This window comes from Felis catus, chromosome E3 (genome assembly GCF_018350175.1).
Source record: "Felis catus isolate Fca126 chromosome E3, F.catus_Fca126_mat1.0, whole genome shotgun sequence".
Lineage (NCBI taxonomy): Eukaryota > Metazoa > Chordata > Mammalia > Carnivora > Felidae > Felis > Felis catus.
Window position 1 is genome coordinate 20,600,585 of NC_058383.1, and position 18,625 is coordinate 20,619,209.

The 18,625-nt window shown below is 50.8% G+C and overlaps 1 protein-coding gene across 1 annotated transcript in view; it reads right to left on the bottom strand.

The window, feature by feature from the left end:
* Window positions 1-4,821: 4,821 nt before the first annotated feature.
* HS3ST4 (heparan sulfate-glucosamine 3-sulfotransferase 4) overlaps window positions 4,822-18,625 on the bottom strand; it is a 394,358-nt gene continuing 380,554 nt past the window's right edge. The window contains exon 2 of the mRNA XM_023247121.2: window positions 4,822-6,860. Coding sequence (XP_023102889.1) covers window positions 6,224-6,860 — 637 coding nt within the window. The 3' untranslated portion in view covers window positions 4,822-6,223. The remainder of the gene's footprint in view (window positions 6,861-18,625) is intronic.

Consider the following 18,625-nt stretch of genomic DNA (forward strand, 5'->3'; position numbering starts at 1 on the left):
TCAAAGTCTTACCTTTGGTCTCAGAGAGCCCCAGGGGAGTCTGAAGCCATCAACTCTTTCTTCTTGGGTTAGAAGGAACCCATGTGGTCGCCAAATCTCGCTTTTGGCAGGAGTTACAGGAAAAGAGTTCTACCACTTTTGTTTGTCCTTGTATACCATTTATTGCCGTTTTGTTTGTTTGTTCATCATCCCAAGGCTGTCCCCATGATCTCAGAGACAAACTGGTGACAAAAGCTCAGAGCCTGAAGACATGTACGTGTAGGGGGAAATACTCTTTATTACAGAGACACTGGTGTAATCGAGTTGCAAGCGGGGATGTGGCAGAGGCGGACCTACCAAGGGGGTTGAGGCTCCTTGAAACTGTTCAAGGGGACAAGACCAAGGCCCTCCATCCGGCGCAGAGTGCTGTGAAGGCTGCCGCGTACCGCCCCATCCTTGCCTCTGGGGACCCTCCGTGGAGGTGAGCAGGACCGAAAGTGACAGGCTCTCAACCTTTTGAGAACCGCAGCTGGTCATTTTCCTAATCTGGTTCCAGCCTAATCCTGCCACTCCAGCTCATCTCGTCCCCCTTTTCCCCAAGATATTTTGTGCGTCTCTTCCAGGTAGGGAAGAGGCTAAAACAAAAAGCTAGTTAGAAATGTTCAAAAGAGCGTGAGATCAACTCTTCTCTCGAGGTGGGGCTTTAAGGATGTTAGCGTTAATCCAATGAGCTCCACGTGTCCCATGGGACCCCTACTTAAGCCCCACAGATGTGACCACAACAAGGAGGTATGGGTCCACTGAGAACCGGAAAGATGCCGTGGTGGGTATCCTTCCGACCCCAAACAGGATGGACTGTTCTAGCTCTAGCCTACTCATGGCCACAAGGGTGACCCCCCAACCTCCCAACCGGCCTCTATTGTTCTACTTCAAGATCACGCTTTTCCAGTGGTCCAGAACGGTTCATGGGATCCGAGCTATTCAAACGGATGTTTCCTGGGCTTAGAGACAAGGTTATGAAAACACCGGTTGAAATTGTTTAACTGTGATGATTCCGGGCAGGCTGTCCCTCCCGCCATCCCTAGCGCAGCGCCCTGCCTTGTGGTTTCACTTCAGTTACATCTCTGTGAAACTTTGGGGAAGTGCCTCAAATTCCCAAGCCTCCAGAGTCCCCGGCTATAAAATACAAGGATGAGGCTCGTTGATTATTATTGACCTAGAAGACAAATCTCCATTACTGTCTCATCCAATAGAAGATGTGTGAGTGTGTGTGCATGTGTGTGTGTGTTCATTGGAACTATTATTGAGTTCAGCACATTTTCAGAAGAGTTGAATTTCTATTGGTTTGGTGTTTCCTTCTTGATCTATGAATCAACAAACAGCCGACGGCTAGGGGAAGAAGGTCATCCCTTGACCTTCCCTTGGGACAATGCTAAGGAAGCACAGGTGGTGGGGAGTGAGGGCTGTGTCTGCAAGAATTTATGTCCCCAATTAAGTGGCTTGGCTACGGTCAGCCTGCCTTCTGGGAGAAGATGATCCTGGATGGCAAAGTCCTTCATACACACTTCTTCCCCCGCCCCCCCCCCCAAATCCCTACTAGGCTTCTTAATGCAATCTGGTATTTTTCGTATCTTTTGTGCTTTCATACCTCTTTGTGCTTTAGCTTAAGTCCGAAGCATACGAACAGTCATATGATTTGGGATGAGGTAAAACGTTGCCGGGTATGGTCTTTAATGCCATACGTACACGGCGGTCCTTCCTTTCCCCCGGTGAGTTACCCCCTACCCCAATTTCGTGTTTCCTCTCTCGTAATAGTGAAACCCTCTCTTTATGTATTTCTTCTATGTCTGTCTTTCCTGGCCCCCCCCCCCCGCCATCCCACGCCTTGGCTGGGCGCTCTGCTGGGCCCTGCTGGGCGCTCTCTCTCTCACATCTCTTTCAACTGCCACTTAGTCATCTATACATATATTTGTGGAATAAAAGCTGGAGTGAAATATGATTGACCCTAGAGCAGCGCTATATCCATTCCTGTCTCCAGGGACACTAGAGATTCTGGTCCGTCTTCCACCAGTGGACCCACATCGCATACATTTCTTTGGCCTTCATCTCCTGCCCGGATACCAGATGACCCACTATTATTACCTTGCCACATATGATATTTTCACAATTAAAAAAAAAGTGGTCTCATGTATCTCATATCTTAAAATGACACATCCTCACCCCCTTGAGAAGCTAGAAATCATAGGCACTCCTCTCTCCCCATCCCAAGTTGTTACACAAAAGCCTGAGGAGAACCCCAACCCAACTTTATTTCCAGAAACGTTGGACAACAGGCACCTGCCTGGTTTTTCCACCTTTTTTTTTTTTGGTCTCCCACGTGAACTTTCAGGAGTCAGAGCTCCAAGCACAGAATTCACAGCCCAGAAGTTTGAAAACGTCGCTCCCGTGTTCATCCCAAGAGGATCTGTTTGGCCCTGTTGGAGGAGCCTTGGCGCCCTGTTGTATCTAGAAGAACCTTGAGTGTGGAACAAGGGAAAGGCCACTGTGAGGAGAATTTGTCTGTGTAGGGGGTGAGAGGAGGGTCCTGACCAGGAGGAAGAAGGTTTGCGTGTGCATGCCTGAAATCTAGCCAGTCCTGTGTTATGGAGGGCTTTTCTACTGGCCTGAGCTTTGAGCAAGATCAATGCGGGCTCCCTTCTCTTGTCATTCTCATAACTGTCCAATATGAGTAAAGATATAGCCGTGGCACTCTATAAAGACATATTGTTCTGGAAGGGGTATTGAGAACCTCTTCCCTTGTCTTCCTCCTTCAACTTTATCATCACCATTATTACCATCATCACCACTAACGTTACCATGGTCCTCACTACCCGTTGTGTCACTGAAGCTCTTCATTCTTTCCAAATACCCTCCATCTATTCATTCATTTTGGTTATCCCGGAAGCACTGAGGGGTAGGTGGGGTAGGGATTAAATATACCCATTTTAGAGACAGGACAACTAAGGTTTAGATGGCCAAGACACCGACAGAGGCAAGGATAGAACTCAGCCACCGCTCTTCCAACAGCAGAGAGGCAGAAGTTTTCTCTGGACAATAAGGGGGCTGAGGGTGGTCAAATGGGAAGGAGCAGGAAGGATAAGAAATGGGACAAAACAGAAGTAGTGGCTTTCGTATACAGTTGAAAGAAAGATTAAGGGACTGCTGAATGCTTTTGCCCTTGTCGCTGCTGTGTTTCGAGCCGGTGGGCCTAAGGGGCAAGGCCAAGGCTCTCCTACGTTTCACGTACAGAACAATAGTGGCCAAAAGCAAGGAACACGGGAGCAATGACAGCTGTGCTGCTGGGAGGCAGAATTCTCTTCTCAGCTCTGAGCCACACGCGGCAGCCTTTCCAGAGGTGTGAACCCTCCATTCGAGGGAGAAGAGGGGAAGCGAAGATTAAATATAATTTATGCTTTGCTAATTGAAATCAAATGCAAAATTCAATCTTCCGTGAGTTGCAATGCTCACGTTTAACTAGGGCAGAAGTATGATTAACCTGACTCTTATCTTAGCAGGCTGACTTCGCTTTCCTGGAGAGGAAGGAATTCCTTGGTCAAGTTTCTCCCCCTGCAGAAGGGGACATGGCTTCCTGGCTCACTCCCGGAGTCACGAGGATCAAGCCAGAGTAGACACTGCAGAAAATAGAACTTAAACATGTCAACGTTGCCTTTCTTTTCCAAACCGTGAGCTTTCAACCGTATCGCCAGACAGACCCTTAAAATAAAAACCTTCAAGCTCTCAAGGCTTCGGCCCCTGCCCTATTCCTCCAGAGAACGTAAGCCCTGCTGCTATACGCAAGTGTCTACGTACTTTAAGTGGTGGGGGTGGGGTCCCCACTTTTATTTTCCAGCCGAGTACGGCCTATTTTTTTAAAAAAAAATTTTGTTTAATGTTTATTTATTTCTGAGACAGAGAGAGACAGAGCGTGAGTGGGGGAGGGGCAGGGAGAGAGGGGGGACACAGAATCCGAAGCAGGCTCCGGGCCCCCAGCAGTCAGCGCAGAGCCCGACGCGGGGCTCGAACTCACGGACCGCGAGATCATGGCCTGAGCCGAAGTCCAAAGTCTGTGCTGACGGCTCAGAGCCCGGGGCCTGCTTCGGATTCTGTCTCTCTCTCCCTCTGCCCCTCCCACTGGCGCTGTCTCTCTCTCTCTCTCTCTCTGTCTCAAAAATAAATAAAACATTAATTTTTTTTTTAAAGAATGTTCTTGAAAGAACAGGTTCCCGAGCTCCACCCTGGAGCTCCTGGTTCTCCAAGAAGTCTGCAATGAGGCTCAGGAAGCCGTGGCCTGCAGAAACCCCACAGTTGCCCCCGATGGGCAGCTAGCAGCCCCATTCTGTGTTCTGTTGGCACATCAAGGCCCCAACCAGCCAGCCCAGAAAGCACTGTTCGGCACCAGCATGCCTTTGCTTCCTTCAAAGAGGTGGGTTTATATGCACGTGCGTGTGTTTTTGTGTATCTTCTTTTACTCTGGCGGTGAAGGTACGTATACACGTTGCCTTCCGCTCGATAACCACTTCCTCATCTGGCAAAAAGTTATTTGCGAGGTTGTTCCTGAGTCTAGCCTAGCGGTGCATTTCTGGCCAGGATCCGTCAAGCTAGAGACGGCCGAGCTCCTTTCCAGAGTCCCTTCCCTTGTGCCGTTTCCAGAATTATCCAGCCCTGTGGACAGAATCCCCCGGGCAGATTCTCAAATCTGGGTCTTTCCGGCCACCCCGGAGAAGGGGCCAGTCCCAGAGTGGGAGGGGCGGGGGGGGGGGTTGGAGGTGACCGATACAAACACGCCAGCCGAGAGCCCATTAATCAGGTTGCATTAAGCTTTATAACAACACGGTTTTCATTTAGCGGGAGAAATGACAGTTTCATAGCAGCCGAACAGACTTAGCTCCCCCCACTCATACATCTTTTTAAATTTACTAGAACAGTCCTGGTTTGGGAGATCTGTGAACAAGGACTTGACGTCAAGTGCTGCGTTTCCATCGAATCAAAGTAATGGGAAGGGGCGCTTCGTTCAGCAGCCCTTGGTGGGGGGTGTCCACAGACAGCCCTCGCCCTCACGCACGTCCACAGACGGGATCTGATGGCCCTCCACAGAGGGAGCCCCCGTGTGTGCCACCTCTGCAGAGAGCAAATAAAGCACCAGATGACCGCGAGGCGGGACGTGGTGGGGCGAACAGAAGCATGGTGACCGATCCCCTGTTCGCTGCGTTGCTCAGGATTACTCCTAACAGAAGACATGCCCACTCTCCCGTCCTCGCCCCTCTGGGGACCCTAAGGGACGGAGCCCACTCTTAGAGCATTTCTTAGAACCACGGTTCTACGGGTCTTCACGTATGAAGACCGCCCACCGAAAAGTCTGGCCTTCTCTTTTCACCCCCAGAAATAGCACTTATCTGTTTCAAACCCACGGCTCAGAACTCAGTGGCAATCATGCTGCTCCGAGAACAGCCACGCGGGCCCGAGTCTATCACGAGGGCCCGCGCTAAGCTCCTCCACAGCCCGGGACACTCGTGGAGAGAGAAAGACCCAGCCCTTCCTAGCGGGCCCTTGGAAAGTAAGCCTTCCAAGAGTGTCAGCTTTTTTTATTTGTATTTTTCTGGTGAGGAACGTGCATGCCTCCGCCTTCGTAAGGTGGGGAAGGGGGAAGTCATGGGGTTGTGGGATGAGACCTCTAAGGAGAAGGTTAGAGACGCCTCAGAGAAAGGACCTGGCTCCCTGGGAGTCCTGGAGTACTCAGCCACAAGGAGCATTCTGGAGAGGTGCCAAAGCAAAGGTTTATCCAGCAGAGGGCTGTGCCAGATGCAGGGCTAGGACTCAGGCTTCTCAAGTGACCAAAGGAGACCTTCCTTTCTTTTCTTTCATCACTTAACCAAACGCTCCTGGCACGGTCTCTGACCTTGACAGCTATCTATCCTGCCTTCAGACTCCATTAATTAGCAGAAGACGAGAATTAGCAGTGGCTCCTGGTGGCCATCTGGTCAACCAGATGCCGCCGCCCGGGCAAACCCGGTGCCTCCGTGAGGATGCCATGCGATCCACCCCTTCGCCTAAACCTACAGCGCCGGAAGCGATCGTGGCTGGACAAAGGAGGGGATCGACTTGGCACTCCAGCGAGGCTGAGGCCGTGGACCCCGGGGGGATTCAGGACTCAGATAAAGGAGCCTCCTTAGCTATTCGCTAGCCTTCCCTCTCCGCTTCCTCAGCCTCATTTGTCACCCTCTTCCCGTTCCCACTGGAAATCTTGGCCAGTCATTTGGTAAAACATCATGTTGAAGGGTCTGTAGAATTTCTGCAGTCTGTGGATCACATCTGGGTCGATGCGGGGATGAGTCCGACCTTTGCTCTTGCCTAAGCATCTGGGGGCACCGCTGTCTTCTGGCTTCTTGAGACAAGGGAACCCCTTGGTTTTGTTGAAATAGAAATGCTTTTCAGTCACCACGCGCTTGAGGCCTAGAAAATCCTGTACTTTGGCCATTTCCCCGGCAGGGTCCACTATGAGTCGCTCACCACTGACGAAGAGGATTTGGGAGAGGGGGAAGTATTGGAGCCAGTTTTCCAGGTGCAGAGCATAGATCCCTATTCGAATGGCGCTCCAGGAGGCGTCGATCAGCCCTAGGGTCCGGTTTTTGAAGGCCAGTACCTCGAAGGTGGGGATCTCGGGTTTCTTGGACAGTGTCTGGGTGTAGTCGGAGATGGCCCTGGTCACGGGGTTTCTCACCACCACAATGAGCTTGATGTCCTTGGCCATGGCGTGGATACGCTTGGGAGCCTCGTTCGTCACAAAGTAACTCGGCGTCTTCTCCATGGTCACCTGCCCATCCAAAGTCTTAGGCATCACATTTCTGGAAGAGGAAGGGAAAGGAAAGAGAGGGTTAACGCCCACCCAGAAACACTTCAACTTTTTGCACGAAACGTGCGCCAGCCCGAGCCCGATCGAGAACTACAAAACGAAATGCGCTGACAAACCCTGGAAATTCTTTTCTAACTCTGTGCCCACTCTCCACTCCGATCACAGTATCGTCAGAAAAGGCAGCACAAGGCTTCCGAATTCACTCTTGGGGACCTCACGTACCTGGGTTTACATCTGCTGCCCTATCTCTTACCCAGTGCTGTTCAACTGGGACACACTCTTAATTTCTCTGTGTATTCGTTTTACATAATCTCTGAAATGGAGATAATGACAGCACTTACCTCACACCGTAGTATAAGGCTTAAGGGAGATAACACTTGTAAAGCATTTAGCACAGAATCCGGCACGTGCGAGAGCTTAATAAGTCAAGGATATTACTGTTGTCACAGCAGCTTTTGGAAAAGGTCCGGGCGCACCAAGAACTCAAAGATGATCTGGCCCAAGGGTTGGTCAACGACCACCTGCCCCTTGTTTTCGTACGGCTCACCGTGAGGAATGGTTTTTCATCTCGCAACGGTTGGAAAACACCCAACATAGTAATAATAACATTTTGTGAGGCATGAAAATTATACGAAATTCAAATTCCAATGCTCATAAATAAAGCTTCTCTGGAACACAGCCGCGCTCACCCCCTGAGGTACTGTCTGGGGCCACTTCTGTGCTACAACAGCAGAGCCGAGTACTTGCAACGGGGACTTACTGACACACAAAGCCAAGCATATTTACTGTCTGGTCCTTCGGGAAAGCATTTGGCGAGAATTGACCCAGTCCAAAGGCGTCGCGGGGGAAAGCAAGAAACTGAAGCCCAGAGGCCGGGAACCGGACAGGCTTCGCGACCTTCACAAGGTGAGTCCCGTCCCTCTCTTGTCCTTCCTCTGTAAAACCCTGAAAGCTCACCTGGAGTTCGAGTTCAGAATAAAACGGCACACAAATGGAGTTCTTAACTTTGCTCCCGAGGTTTGCCCAGTGAGCCAGGGGCAGGTCCCACACCACGTCTCTTGGTTTCCTTCCCAAGGTCGTGTCTCCAAACCCCACCCCTCCTTCCGTGTTCACCTTCAGAGTGGCCCTGTCTCATGTGAGAGCTTCAAGACATCAGAGGAGTCTGATGCTCTCTGTCCCCCAATCCCAGGGTGGCGGGCCTATCAATGATAACAGAGGCTCAGGATCCTATTATACAGTCAATTTGCTATAGGCATATGTAGACCAAAGTTAATTGATGATAAACCTGTTATACCTGTCGGTACAGAAGGCCATCTGCCACAATGTGCTCCACTCCATTAAGTCTATTCACTTCTGAGCCCTGCACCAAAGAGGTACATTTAGGATTACACAAGACCTCTTTGTTGTGAGGACATGCTTTTAAATGTCTCAGCTAATAAAACTTAATACCGACCACGATCCCTTAGCTTCCCCTACCATAATTAAATGTATTTACTATCGCGCGTGTAGAGAAAGAACGACTTTTCTTTTATCTCTAATTCACATGCTCCGTCAATAATTAATTGCTACTGGGTTTTGAGCTTTCTTGGCAAGCACCTTCAGGAGGCAAGAGGAACTTGCCTGGTAGAGAAAATTCACGTAGAGTCAGATGTTGTTAGCGCTCAAGGGTTGGGCGGCCAGAAGTTTCCGGGTCAAAGCCAACTGCCGTGGCCATAGTCATGCTCGTCCCGGACTAACATATTGTCCAAGGTATTTTGAACGTCTTCATGTGCCTGTTCGGCTCTTGTCACATTTAACTGTTTCATAAGGCCGGGGGGGTGGGGTGGGGCGGGGGTCGGGGGGTGCAGGGCACGGAACATAAAACGTGTGGGACTCCAGTGTGCAGGACTGCCGAGTTTCTGACCACCCACATCACCGTGAAGTTGATAAAACTCTGAAGTTGCAAAGCCCTCCAGGAAGTGTATTTAACCCACATCGAACCCCAAATTTCTCACCTCAAAAAACAGGGCTAATTAAGAGTCCCTCCCTTCTAGGATGGTAATGAAGATCCCATGAGGTAACAAGGGTAAATCACTTCTTAGAATAGTGCCCGGTGAAGGCCACGAAGTGTTATAACTGACACCAGGGGTACAAGACCACTGACACGGCAATTATTAGAGAAAAACAAGGAGAGAACATTTCTATCTGACCGCATGGCAGAGCTGAAAAACTGAGCTCAAGAACAGGTCTAGGGAAAAAGGCTAGTTTGACTCAAGCCAGTTATCATCAACCACACATCCCTGAACCGGAGGCTGGTGACCCACGAGGGAGCTACAATGAGTTCGGCCTGAGTTTAAGGAACGTGTTGATGTCCTACTTTTATTTCAACTGGAGAGAGATATTCTCTCTCTTTGTAACTTATTTATTTATTTATGAGAGAGAGAGAGAGAGAGAGAGAGGGAAGCAGAGAGAGAGGGAGAAAGAGAACCCCAAGCAGACTCTGTGCTGTTAGGACAGAGTGTGATGTGGGGCTCAAACCCACAAACTGTGAGATCATGACCTGAGCCGAGATCAAGGGTTGGACACTCAACCAACTGAGCCAGCCAGGTGCCCCCAGAGAGACATTGTCTTAGTATGAAACTCATGTCACACTATGAAAATATTAAATCATTATTAATGCAAAAAAATACTTGAAGACAGGTATTTTCAACATGGCCCCATCCAGATGTTTAATTCCTCCATGTATTGTTGCCTATGGATTTTGTGGCCTTTTCTGTGAGCTCAGGAGCAGTTGCCAAGGTTTTCCTTCTCATTGGCCCTCTGCCATTCAATTCTTAGACCCCAGCGTTTGTCTTTTTATGGGGCCCCTTTCAAATTCATCTCCTGCACTTCAGCTAATTGCTACAGTCTGTCAAGACGTGTGTGGATCTCGAGTCCTCATCTGAAGCATCTGGAATGAAATGGCACCCCTCTTCCAAGCCAGTGTGTGTAGGGGAGTGAGCGTGTGCTCGGCTCAGTGCTCAGTGCAAAGGGGAACGAGAGAAGGGGTGCTGGAGAAGGCAGAGGAGCCTAAATGGCTTTGATCATGTGACAAAGGAAGTAAAACATGTGGTTTGGGGAGACGCCTGGCATTTGGGCACCCAATGGGAAGACCATCTCAATGAAGCCATGATACAGCTGTGTGGTATGGGCTACCCAGGATTTTTTGCCAGTAAGAAGATACACAGCAGCTGTTCCCCATCCAGGAAGTAGTCATCTCCCCTTTTCAGAACTGATGCTGAATCAGTTATGTTCATTCATTCATTCCTTCATTCATGAAACCCCTTTCATTCCTAGAGTCCTTGATAGCTGCCTGCATCGTAGGGCTTAGAATACTGTCATAATAGGATTTGTTCCCAGGCCCTTCCTGGCTAGTCTCAGTTCCTGAAAGCCGCGGGCGATGTTTTTTTCCCCTTCGTGTCCCTCGCGTCTAACACAGTTCCCGCCACATATGGTAGCCGCCCCCCTAGCTCTCTGTGGTTGCCGGACGGACACACGAAGGACGTCCGGATGAAAGGATGATCCTTGGGCTTGAGGGGAATTGACGCCGTTTGGGGGGCCTGACCCCCCTGAGTAGGTTTCCCACGCGTGGCGGTTCGGCGTCTGTGAGACCCGTGTCATCCCTGTCTGAAAGACCATGCACTTCGGCATGGACCATCTGGTAAGAAAACACCGCAGTTGGGCTTGGAACAGCTCGTTAACAGTATCCGGGGTGCTTAGAGCAGCCGCGACATCAACATCAACACACAGTCCTGAAGCGAGAATCGTTCTGCAAGATCACACATCTGCTCTCACAGCCCCAAATGTTGATGAGCCACCATCCAGCGCGCTCGCCCTCCCCGCCTCCCACGCCGGGGTGGTGGCGCTTTGCTACAGGATACACGCCCGGGGGCCTCGCGGGAGATGATGCTAACAAGAATTACCACACACCATTCACGGAGTGCCCACCCTGTGCTGTGCTCTCTGCTCCAAATTCAACGTCGGATGCTGGACCCACTCCTCGCAACGCCTCCAGGCATTGGCCTCTCCAGCCTAGTTGGTGAAGACCATAGACTCCGGACTTTCTGAGTTTGGATCCACTTATTAGCTGCGTGACCCTGGGCCAGTTACTTAACCCAAATAGCCTGTGTCTCCGATCCACTCTCTGGGAAACAGACATCGTACTATTCAGATCCATCTCCGAGGGATTTTATGAGGATTTAATAAGTCAATATCTAAAAGGGTCCCTTACACATTGAAGGCCCTGAATACATTAGCTGTTAATGTTTAAACACCTCTCTTAAGAAGATACTACCCTTAGGGCAGGAAACTGAGGCCCAGTGAAATTGATTAGCTCGCCCGAAGTCACAAGAAGTGGCCTTGGAAGTCAACCCCAGCTCTGTCTCGCACCACAGCCCAAGCTCTTGGTTGTTGCCCGACAATGCTTAACGGAACTTCAGAGGCTCAGCAAGGTTGCGGGACTGGACCAAGGTCACTCCGCCAGGGGGTGGCCGAGCTGAATGTGAAAATGACACTCATTACACATGTTGTAAAGGTGGACTGTCACTGACCTACCCCTGGGAGTTGCGGCAAACCCAGGCCAGAATCCCCAGAACTTCTTGCCAGATCAAGCTACATCGTTCAATTTGTGATATCTCTCTCCGGGGCCTCCTCAATTGAAGCAAATGGAGGCCATCATGAACGCCGAGGGAGAAAGCAATCACCCGTGTTAGATATAAAGTGCCCATTCTCTCTGGAAGGGTCAGTGGCACAGCTTGCCTTTGGCTTGCCTGATTTGGAGGTACGGGGGCAGCTCACGTTTTCCCAAATGTGTTTTCCGGTGGAACAAATGGTGCATAAATTAGCAATATTTTCTGAGCCCTCCTGATGAACTGTAACCCAAGAGAACGGTGGTTAGAGCAAGGGCATGAGGTAGGGCCATTTCCCCCCGTGTCGAGGAAAAGAATTCACTTAGAAAGTCAGTCGAGCACCTGCTGCTTGCCAAGCCCCGCACAAGGCAATTGCACACGTTCTCCTGGCCACAGCTCACAGATACCATGGGCTTCACGGAGCCCGTTTATACAGATGTGGCAGTTGAGAGCCAGGGTGACAGTGAACCCTGTCCAAGGACATACAGGCAGGACCTGCCTTGCCCAGTTCTGTTGGAAAGTTCGTTGTGCTTTTCAAAAATGTTCCACTTATTTATTTGGAGAGACAGAGAGAGAGAGAGAGAGAGAGAGAGACAGAGAGAGAATCCCAGGCAGGCTCTGGCTTTCAGCACGGAGTCTGACGTGGGGTTCGATCCCATGACCGTGAGATCGTGACCTGAGCCGAAATCAGGAGTCAGATGTTTTACCGACTGAGCCACCCAGGCACCCCTACTGGGCTTTTTAAACCCAAAATTCAAGAGGCACCTAGGTGGCTCAGTCGGCTGGGCGTCCGACTTCGGCTCAGGTCACGATCTCATGACTTGTGAGGGTCGAGCCTTGGGTCGGGCTCTGGGCTGACAGCTCAGAGCCTGGAGCCTGCTGCGGATTCTGTGTCTCTCTCTCTCTCTCTCTGCTCCTTCCCCACTCCAGCACTGTCTCTCTCAAAAATAAAAATAAAACGTTAAAAAAATATTAAAAAAATTTTCAGGAATCCTGGAATCTCTGAAGGCGGAAATTCAAAGCATTTGAACAGGACGTTTCTTATATAGAGCCCTAAGAAAAGCCGCATACCCTGGGGCCATACGATCATCAGCCAAATGGAAGCGGGGAAAGCAGGGATCTTGGGTTACAGCTGAGACTTAACAACTAACTTGCTGAATAAATTTAGGAAGGGGTTTTTCTCTTTGGACCAGCACGATGGAAGGGCTATGTGAAGACGAATCCTCTCATTAATCCCATCAAGTATTAATTGGTGCTTGTCGCGTACCAGGCATCGAGCATAAACTGATGCTCAAGCATGCGTGGTACCTGCCTTCAAAGGACTGTAAGTTCTTTGAGGAAAAGGTCTGACTATCCCATTTTTGGTCGGCGGTTCAGATGGACATCTCCGCGGTGGACAGGCAGACGTCTCCTTTGCTGCCGCGTCTGGCTTGCATTCCCACATGCCCTTGCGGGAAGGTGTGGGTAGAGGGGGGGGGGATGGAAGCAGAAGAGAAGCCGCAGAGGATGACGGAGCTTAGAAGGGAGAGGAGAAATAAAGACAAGAAGAAAGGAAGGAGGAGGAGGCCAAAGGCAAGAAGGAACCGGGCTTTGAAGAGACACAAGGAATTGAAGTGACCAGGGGGAGTGGGGAAATGAGGAAAGCATTGCAGTTTTATTTACTTTTAAATTTTTTATGTTTTAGTTATTTTTGAGAGAGAGAGAGAGAGAGAGAGAGAGAGAGAGAGAGAAGGAGTGGGGGCGGGGCAGAGAGAGAGGGAGACACAGAATCCAAAGCAGGCTCCAGTGTCCGAGCTGCCTGCACAGAGACTGATGCGGGGCTCGAACTCATGAACCGCGAGATCATGACCTGAGCTGAAGTCGGATGCTTAACCGACTGAGCCACCCAGGTGCCCCAAGCATTGCAGTTTTAAATGGCACATGGCCGGGGCGCCTGGGTGGCTCAGTCGGTTAAGTGTCTGACTCTGGGTTTCAGCTCAGGTCATGATCTCACAGTTCGGGAGTTCGAGCCCTGTGTCGGGCTCTGTGGTGTGGAGCTTGCTTGGGATTCTCTCTCTCTCTCTCTCTCTCTCTCTCTCTCTCCCCCTTCTCTCTCTCTCTCTCTCTCTCTCAAAATAAATAAATACACATTAAAAAAGTAAATGACACATTGTGGGAGAAAATAGCAAACCCAGGTCTCAGGCATTTTTGTTCTAAAGTTTGTGCCAGGCAGGTCTGGGAAGGTTTATGAAGGTCTATGTCAGACACACGTCATGGAGGCAGGAGGAGCATGAGTCCTACTGAAGTAGGCTGAGAGGGTAGACACCCCTCATTCCCAATGGTTCTCAATGAATCAACTGGGGCTCAGAGAAGTTGCACGCCTTGACTGAGGTCACACAGCTCACCGGTATGGCAGGGTTGGGATTCGGAACCCAGCGGAACCTGTGGTCCTCACTGCTCTTCAATATGATAAGGAGAGGAAGGTCCAGAGTGGAGCTAGAGCCTGGGGGAGGGCACTGGATGGCAGCCTCCAGTGCAGAAATGAGGGTCCACTAGGCATCCATAGCCACAGAGAGACCCTGGCATCCACAGCTGATAGGGTCTTGAGCTTTGGTGGGACATGGGTGGGATGAGGGCAGGCAATATTTAGGAACTTCCTCCTAATCGCTTTGATCTTCCCGATGACAGGAGAGCAGGGCCATCTGCTAAGCTTGAGGGCCTTGGGAGTGGGGTTACGGGTCTCAGAACAGAGGGAGCTGGATATATATCGATAATTTCTGGATTACGGTGACCTATGGAGAAATCACCCTGTGTTCGGTTTTTGCCTTGGGAGACTCATCTGGAAGAAAAGGCGGGGAACTCATCACTACCCTCACCCTCACCCCCAACCACCGCCACCAAACATCCCTCGGCCCTTGGGTTTCAAGAAAGGTTTGTATTCTAATGCAAATGAAACGTGCCGCCCAAGATGAGTTTGGACAGGAGTCTTTTACTGATTGTTATACAGAGCCACCTCTGACACCCTCTGTGGAGCAGCCCAGGGTCCCAGGGGACACGTTTCTGAAGATATCGTCACAAACGAACAAGGTGAACGCCTAGGTTATCAGTGGATGCCGGCAACCAGAGAATGGAAGCGAAGGAATATGAGAACACATCCCGCTCTCAGAGCAGAGTTATTTGGGAGAATCATGCCCCGTACTCTCTCCTGAGGGCCGCCAAAGTGTCATGAACCACGCGGGGGTGGAACTTATCCCAAACGATCAGAAGTTGACCCTGGGTAGACTAAGTCGTTCTGTGGCCAGGGACACACTACAAGACAAAGACAGATGGAAAAATGGAAGGTCGCTTTCAGGCCGTTTCTAGTTCTACAGCAGGATGATGCACAGCTTTTCAGAGGCAGCGCTTGCTTTTCCAAATGAGTACAATGAGGGCTCCACAATTGTCAGCCACAATTTTTAGGAATCCGAGGGTGTCATCACTCCCTAAGTAGTGAGGAGCTGGTCGTGAGGAATATTAAGGTCCCTACGTCCATGTTCTCGGATCTGGCCTCGAACAGAAACTGGCGGGGCAGATTCAGGGCTCACGTCATCTTCTCTGGAGCCCAGGGGAAGATTTACGTGTCCAGGTGTCCCGACTGCCCCCTGCAGGGTGAAGAAATGCGAGCCTATCACAGCGGGTTCCGTGCCTTCACTCACACGCCCTTCACGGATTTCCAAATTCTTATCCTATGTATGTTTCCTTTCACTAGCTCTAAGTTTTAGAACCGACTTATCCAGGTAATTATAAATTTATTATTCTATAGTTTATGTATCGGAAGTACATACAATTGCTCACTCAGCGTTTCCTCACAGGAGACGGCCGAGATCACAAACTATGCTGAAACAAATCTTAGCCACAAAGAAAAAGAGAGAAAACTGTTCAGGCGTGTGTTCATTCATTCGTCAACTACCGTGTGTCTGGCACTGTGCTCGACTGGGGGGCAAAAAACCCAAGGGCAAGATCTTGCCCTGAAGAAGTTTGTATTTTTTGAAATAAAATAGTTTACAGAGGTCTATGCTTGTCTCTGAGGATTCATAGAAGGCCGTGAGTTTTAGGCTGGGAATCACTGGGGGAGGGTCGCGTGAATTCCAGCGTCCGCCGTCGCCTCCTTCGGAAGCTTTGCTAAATGCACGTTCCTCCTGACCAAGGTGTGCGGCCACGCGTTCAACCTCGGGGCTGTCTCTGAACGACATGCCCTTTGAGCAACTCGTTTCACGTCTTTGACCCCCCACTTCCGCCATGCATCGAACGGAGACAACATCTCCTGTCCGTTGATGAGCAAAGGTACCAGGCATCCTAGAACAGAGCAAGCATCCGTACGTGTCCCTTCTTGTTATTGCCGCCGATGTAATGTAGCGCATAGTAGGTGCAAACAGATCGGTTTGTCGAGCGAGTGTGGGACCAGAGCCCTGTCCAAATTCTGGATCTGTAGGACCATCGCAGGTCGTCTAATATATGCACCCCTACGCAAATGCCAACGCGGAGTCACGGAAACCCACCGCTCAAGCAGGTGTAGATGCAACGCACTCTTAGAGCACCAAACGGCTTTGGTTGGGCATATATGTCCCAGGTAGTTACTAGAACCCTTCTTCTCCTTGCCACCCTGAGGTGGCCCAAGCATCTGGGATGCCTCATGGCTGGGCAGAACTTGGCCACTTTGGGGCGGGGCCTCACTTATAGGCATTGCTTTTCTCTCTCCCTGCTGTCGCTGACTTTTCCTGTGCCACTGCCCGTCTTTAGCATCAACGGACCACCACCTTGTTCACATGGTTTGATTCAGAAAACACACATGCACAGAAAACAACTATGACTTCAACAGTCCTTTAAAGTGAGTTCGTGATGGGGGGCCCCCTGGGTGGCTTAGTCGGTTAAGTGTCCGACTTCGGCTCAGGTCAGGATCTCGTGGTTCGTGAGTTCGAGCCCCGCATTGGGCTCTTGTGCTGACGGCCCGGAGCCTGGAGCCCACTTTGGATTCTGTGTCTCCCTCTCTCTCTCTGCCCCTCCCCTGCTCACACTCTGTCTCTCAAAAAATACATAAATATTAAAAAAAATAAAATGAGTTCGTGATGGAGTCATCACCAGTCAACCTGCTTTTTAGAAAGGTTGCCCCGTGCGTGTGTGTTTGTGTGTGTGTGTGTCTGAGATTTTTACTGATTTATTTTCTACGCCACGTGTGGTATTATAGGGACATGGAAGTCCTTTGTAATAATTCTCAAGCCCACAGTTTGAGAAGCATGGTTCCAAAGTCTAAACCATTGTCTGCCTATAACCTCAGCGTCCACCAGCGCCCTTTGCCCACAGCCGTCCCTCCAACTCTCTCGCTCTGGTTATTGGACAGTCTCACCCCGGAGGTTCTAAGACAAGACACCCCCTTGACTCTGAATCGATGAGATTACGGAACACACTTCGCCTGCCCCCGGATCGTTCTTCTCTGATACTTTATTCAGACACATTCCAAGAGTGACCCCACCGCAGAACTTCACACCCCAACCTCGATTAGGTCTTTCATTGTATTTTCTTTCCCTGGGCTCGGCAGGGGCCACGATGAGATGTCGATTACGGACGTGTCCGTGTGTCTGCCCTGGTCATGGACGGTGAAAGGAGAGGACAGAGGAAGGCTGCGTTCCAAGTGTCTCCACCTCCCACTGTACTCCCAGCTGTGTGTCACTGCATCCCTGCCCTCGGGACGCCGCCAGCCTCCTTCCTTCTGGCCTGCATCCTGACGCTGATCCATGCCCCGCCTGCTCCTGCCCAGTCTTTCTCTCTCACCCGTATGCATATCTAAGCCTCTTAACTGTGTGGGCCGCGCAACCCTCAGCGTCAGAGGGACAAAGACACTGTTCTTTGTGAAGGTGACACCCGATCTGCTGGGTTTTCATTCCAATCTCGCTTTTTGCCTGGGACCAACCCCCCCCCCCCCCAACCTGCTTCATTCCACCGGCTTCTCCAGATACTCACGTGACCCCTTGGTGGAGGCCCCATCATCACCTGCTTGCCTAGAGCATCCCTTGATTGACCGTTTGTGGCCCTGCCTCCTGAGCCTGGTGTTTCCTGCCCAGGAGGTAAGGTCCCCCAGGCTGTGCCCCCCCCCAGCCTGGTTTACTCTACTCTACTCCACCTTGACTCTAAAGGACTTAGGAAAACCTCAGTGTCCCCGCCCCCCAATTCATATGCGAAATCCTAACACCCAGTGTGATGGTTCTGGGGGTGTGGCCTTTGGGAGATGATCAGCAATGAAGATGAAGCTCCCCGCCCACTTCCGCCAAGTGAGGGCATAGACAGATGACGAAGAGACCAAGAAGCGGGCCCTCACCACACACCGAATGTGCCAGTCCCTTGCTGTTGGAGCTTTTGGGTTCCAGAACTGTAGGAAATAAACGCTTCCTGTTTGAGCCACCCAGCTGATGGTATTTTTGTTACAGGAGCCTGAAGAGACTAAGCAAGATGTACTCAGCACAGTGCTTGGAAGTTATGAATCACTCGGCACAAGTGTTGATATTCGTTGCTGTTCCGTGGGAAGCCTGTTTTATGGAGCATTCTCAGACGACGCCACCCTGGACCTGTGCTCCTAATGAGATCATTTAAAGCTGACCCCGTGCGCATCCTTACAATGAACTTTGCTTTGGCAAATAACGTGTGTGTGTGTGTGTGTTTCTCCCCGGTGAGCCAAGGAACCTGGTCAGCTAGATGGGTAATGCTCAGAGCACTTGACGTTTTATGGGGGAAAGGCTCGTTCGGGTCCACTCACGCCCCGCCGCAGAAACCTGTCAAATCAGTCGGTCGCAGTGGAAGCAACCATCCACGTGAATGACAGGTGTGAACGGCGCTATGAGGAACGAGGTTTCATCTCCCTGCCATGGGCCGGCTCTAGCGTTTGCCTGCCACGGGGACAGTGCTGAAGAGAACCGTCCTCTCTGTGGCGAGAATGCAGCCCAGAAGCCCCCTCCGTCCCCACACCTGGCCAGGACGGTGGGACAGACGCCTTCTCCTACAAAGCGCCCCGGTCAGCGCCTTCCGAGTCGCCCTTGAGAGATCTGCATCCCCAAATCAAGATCTCCAGCTTCGGTGATGTTAAGTACAATCATAAATTAAT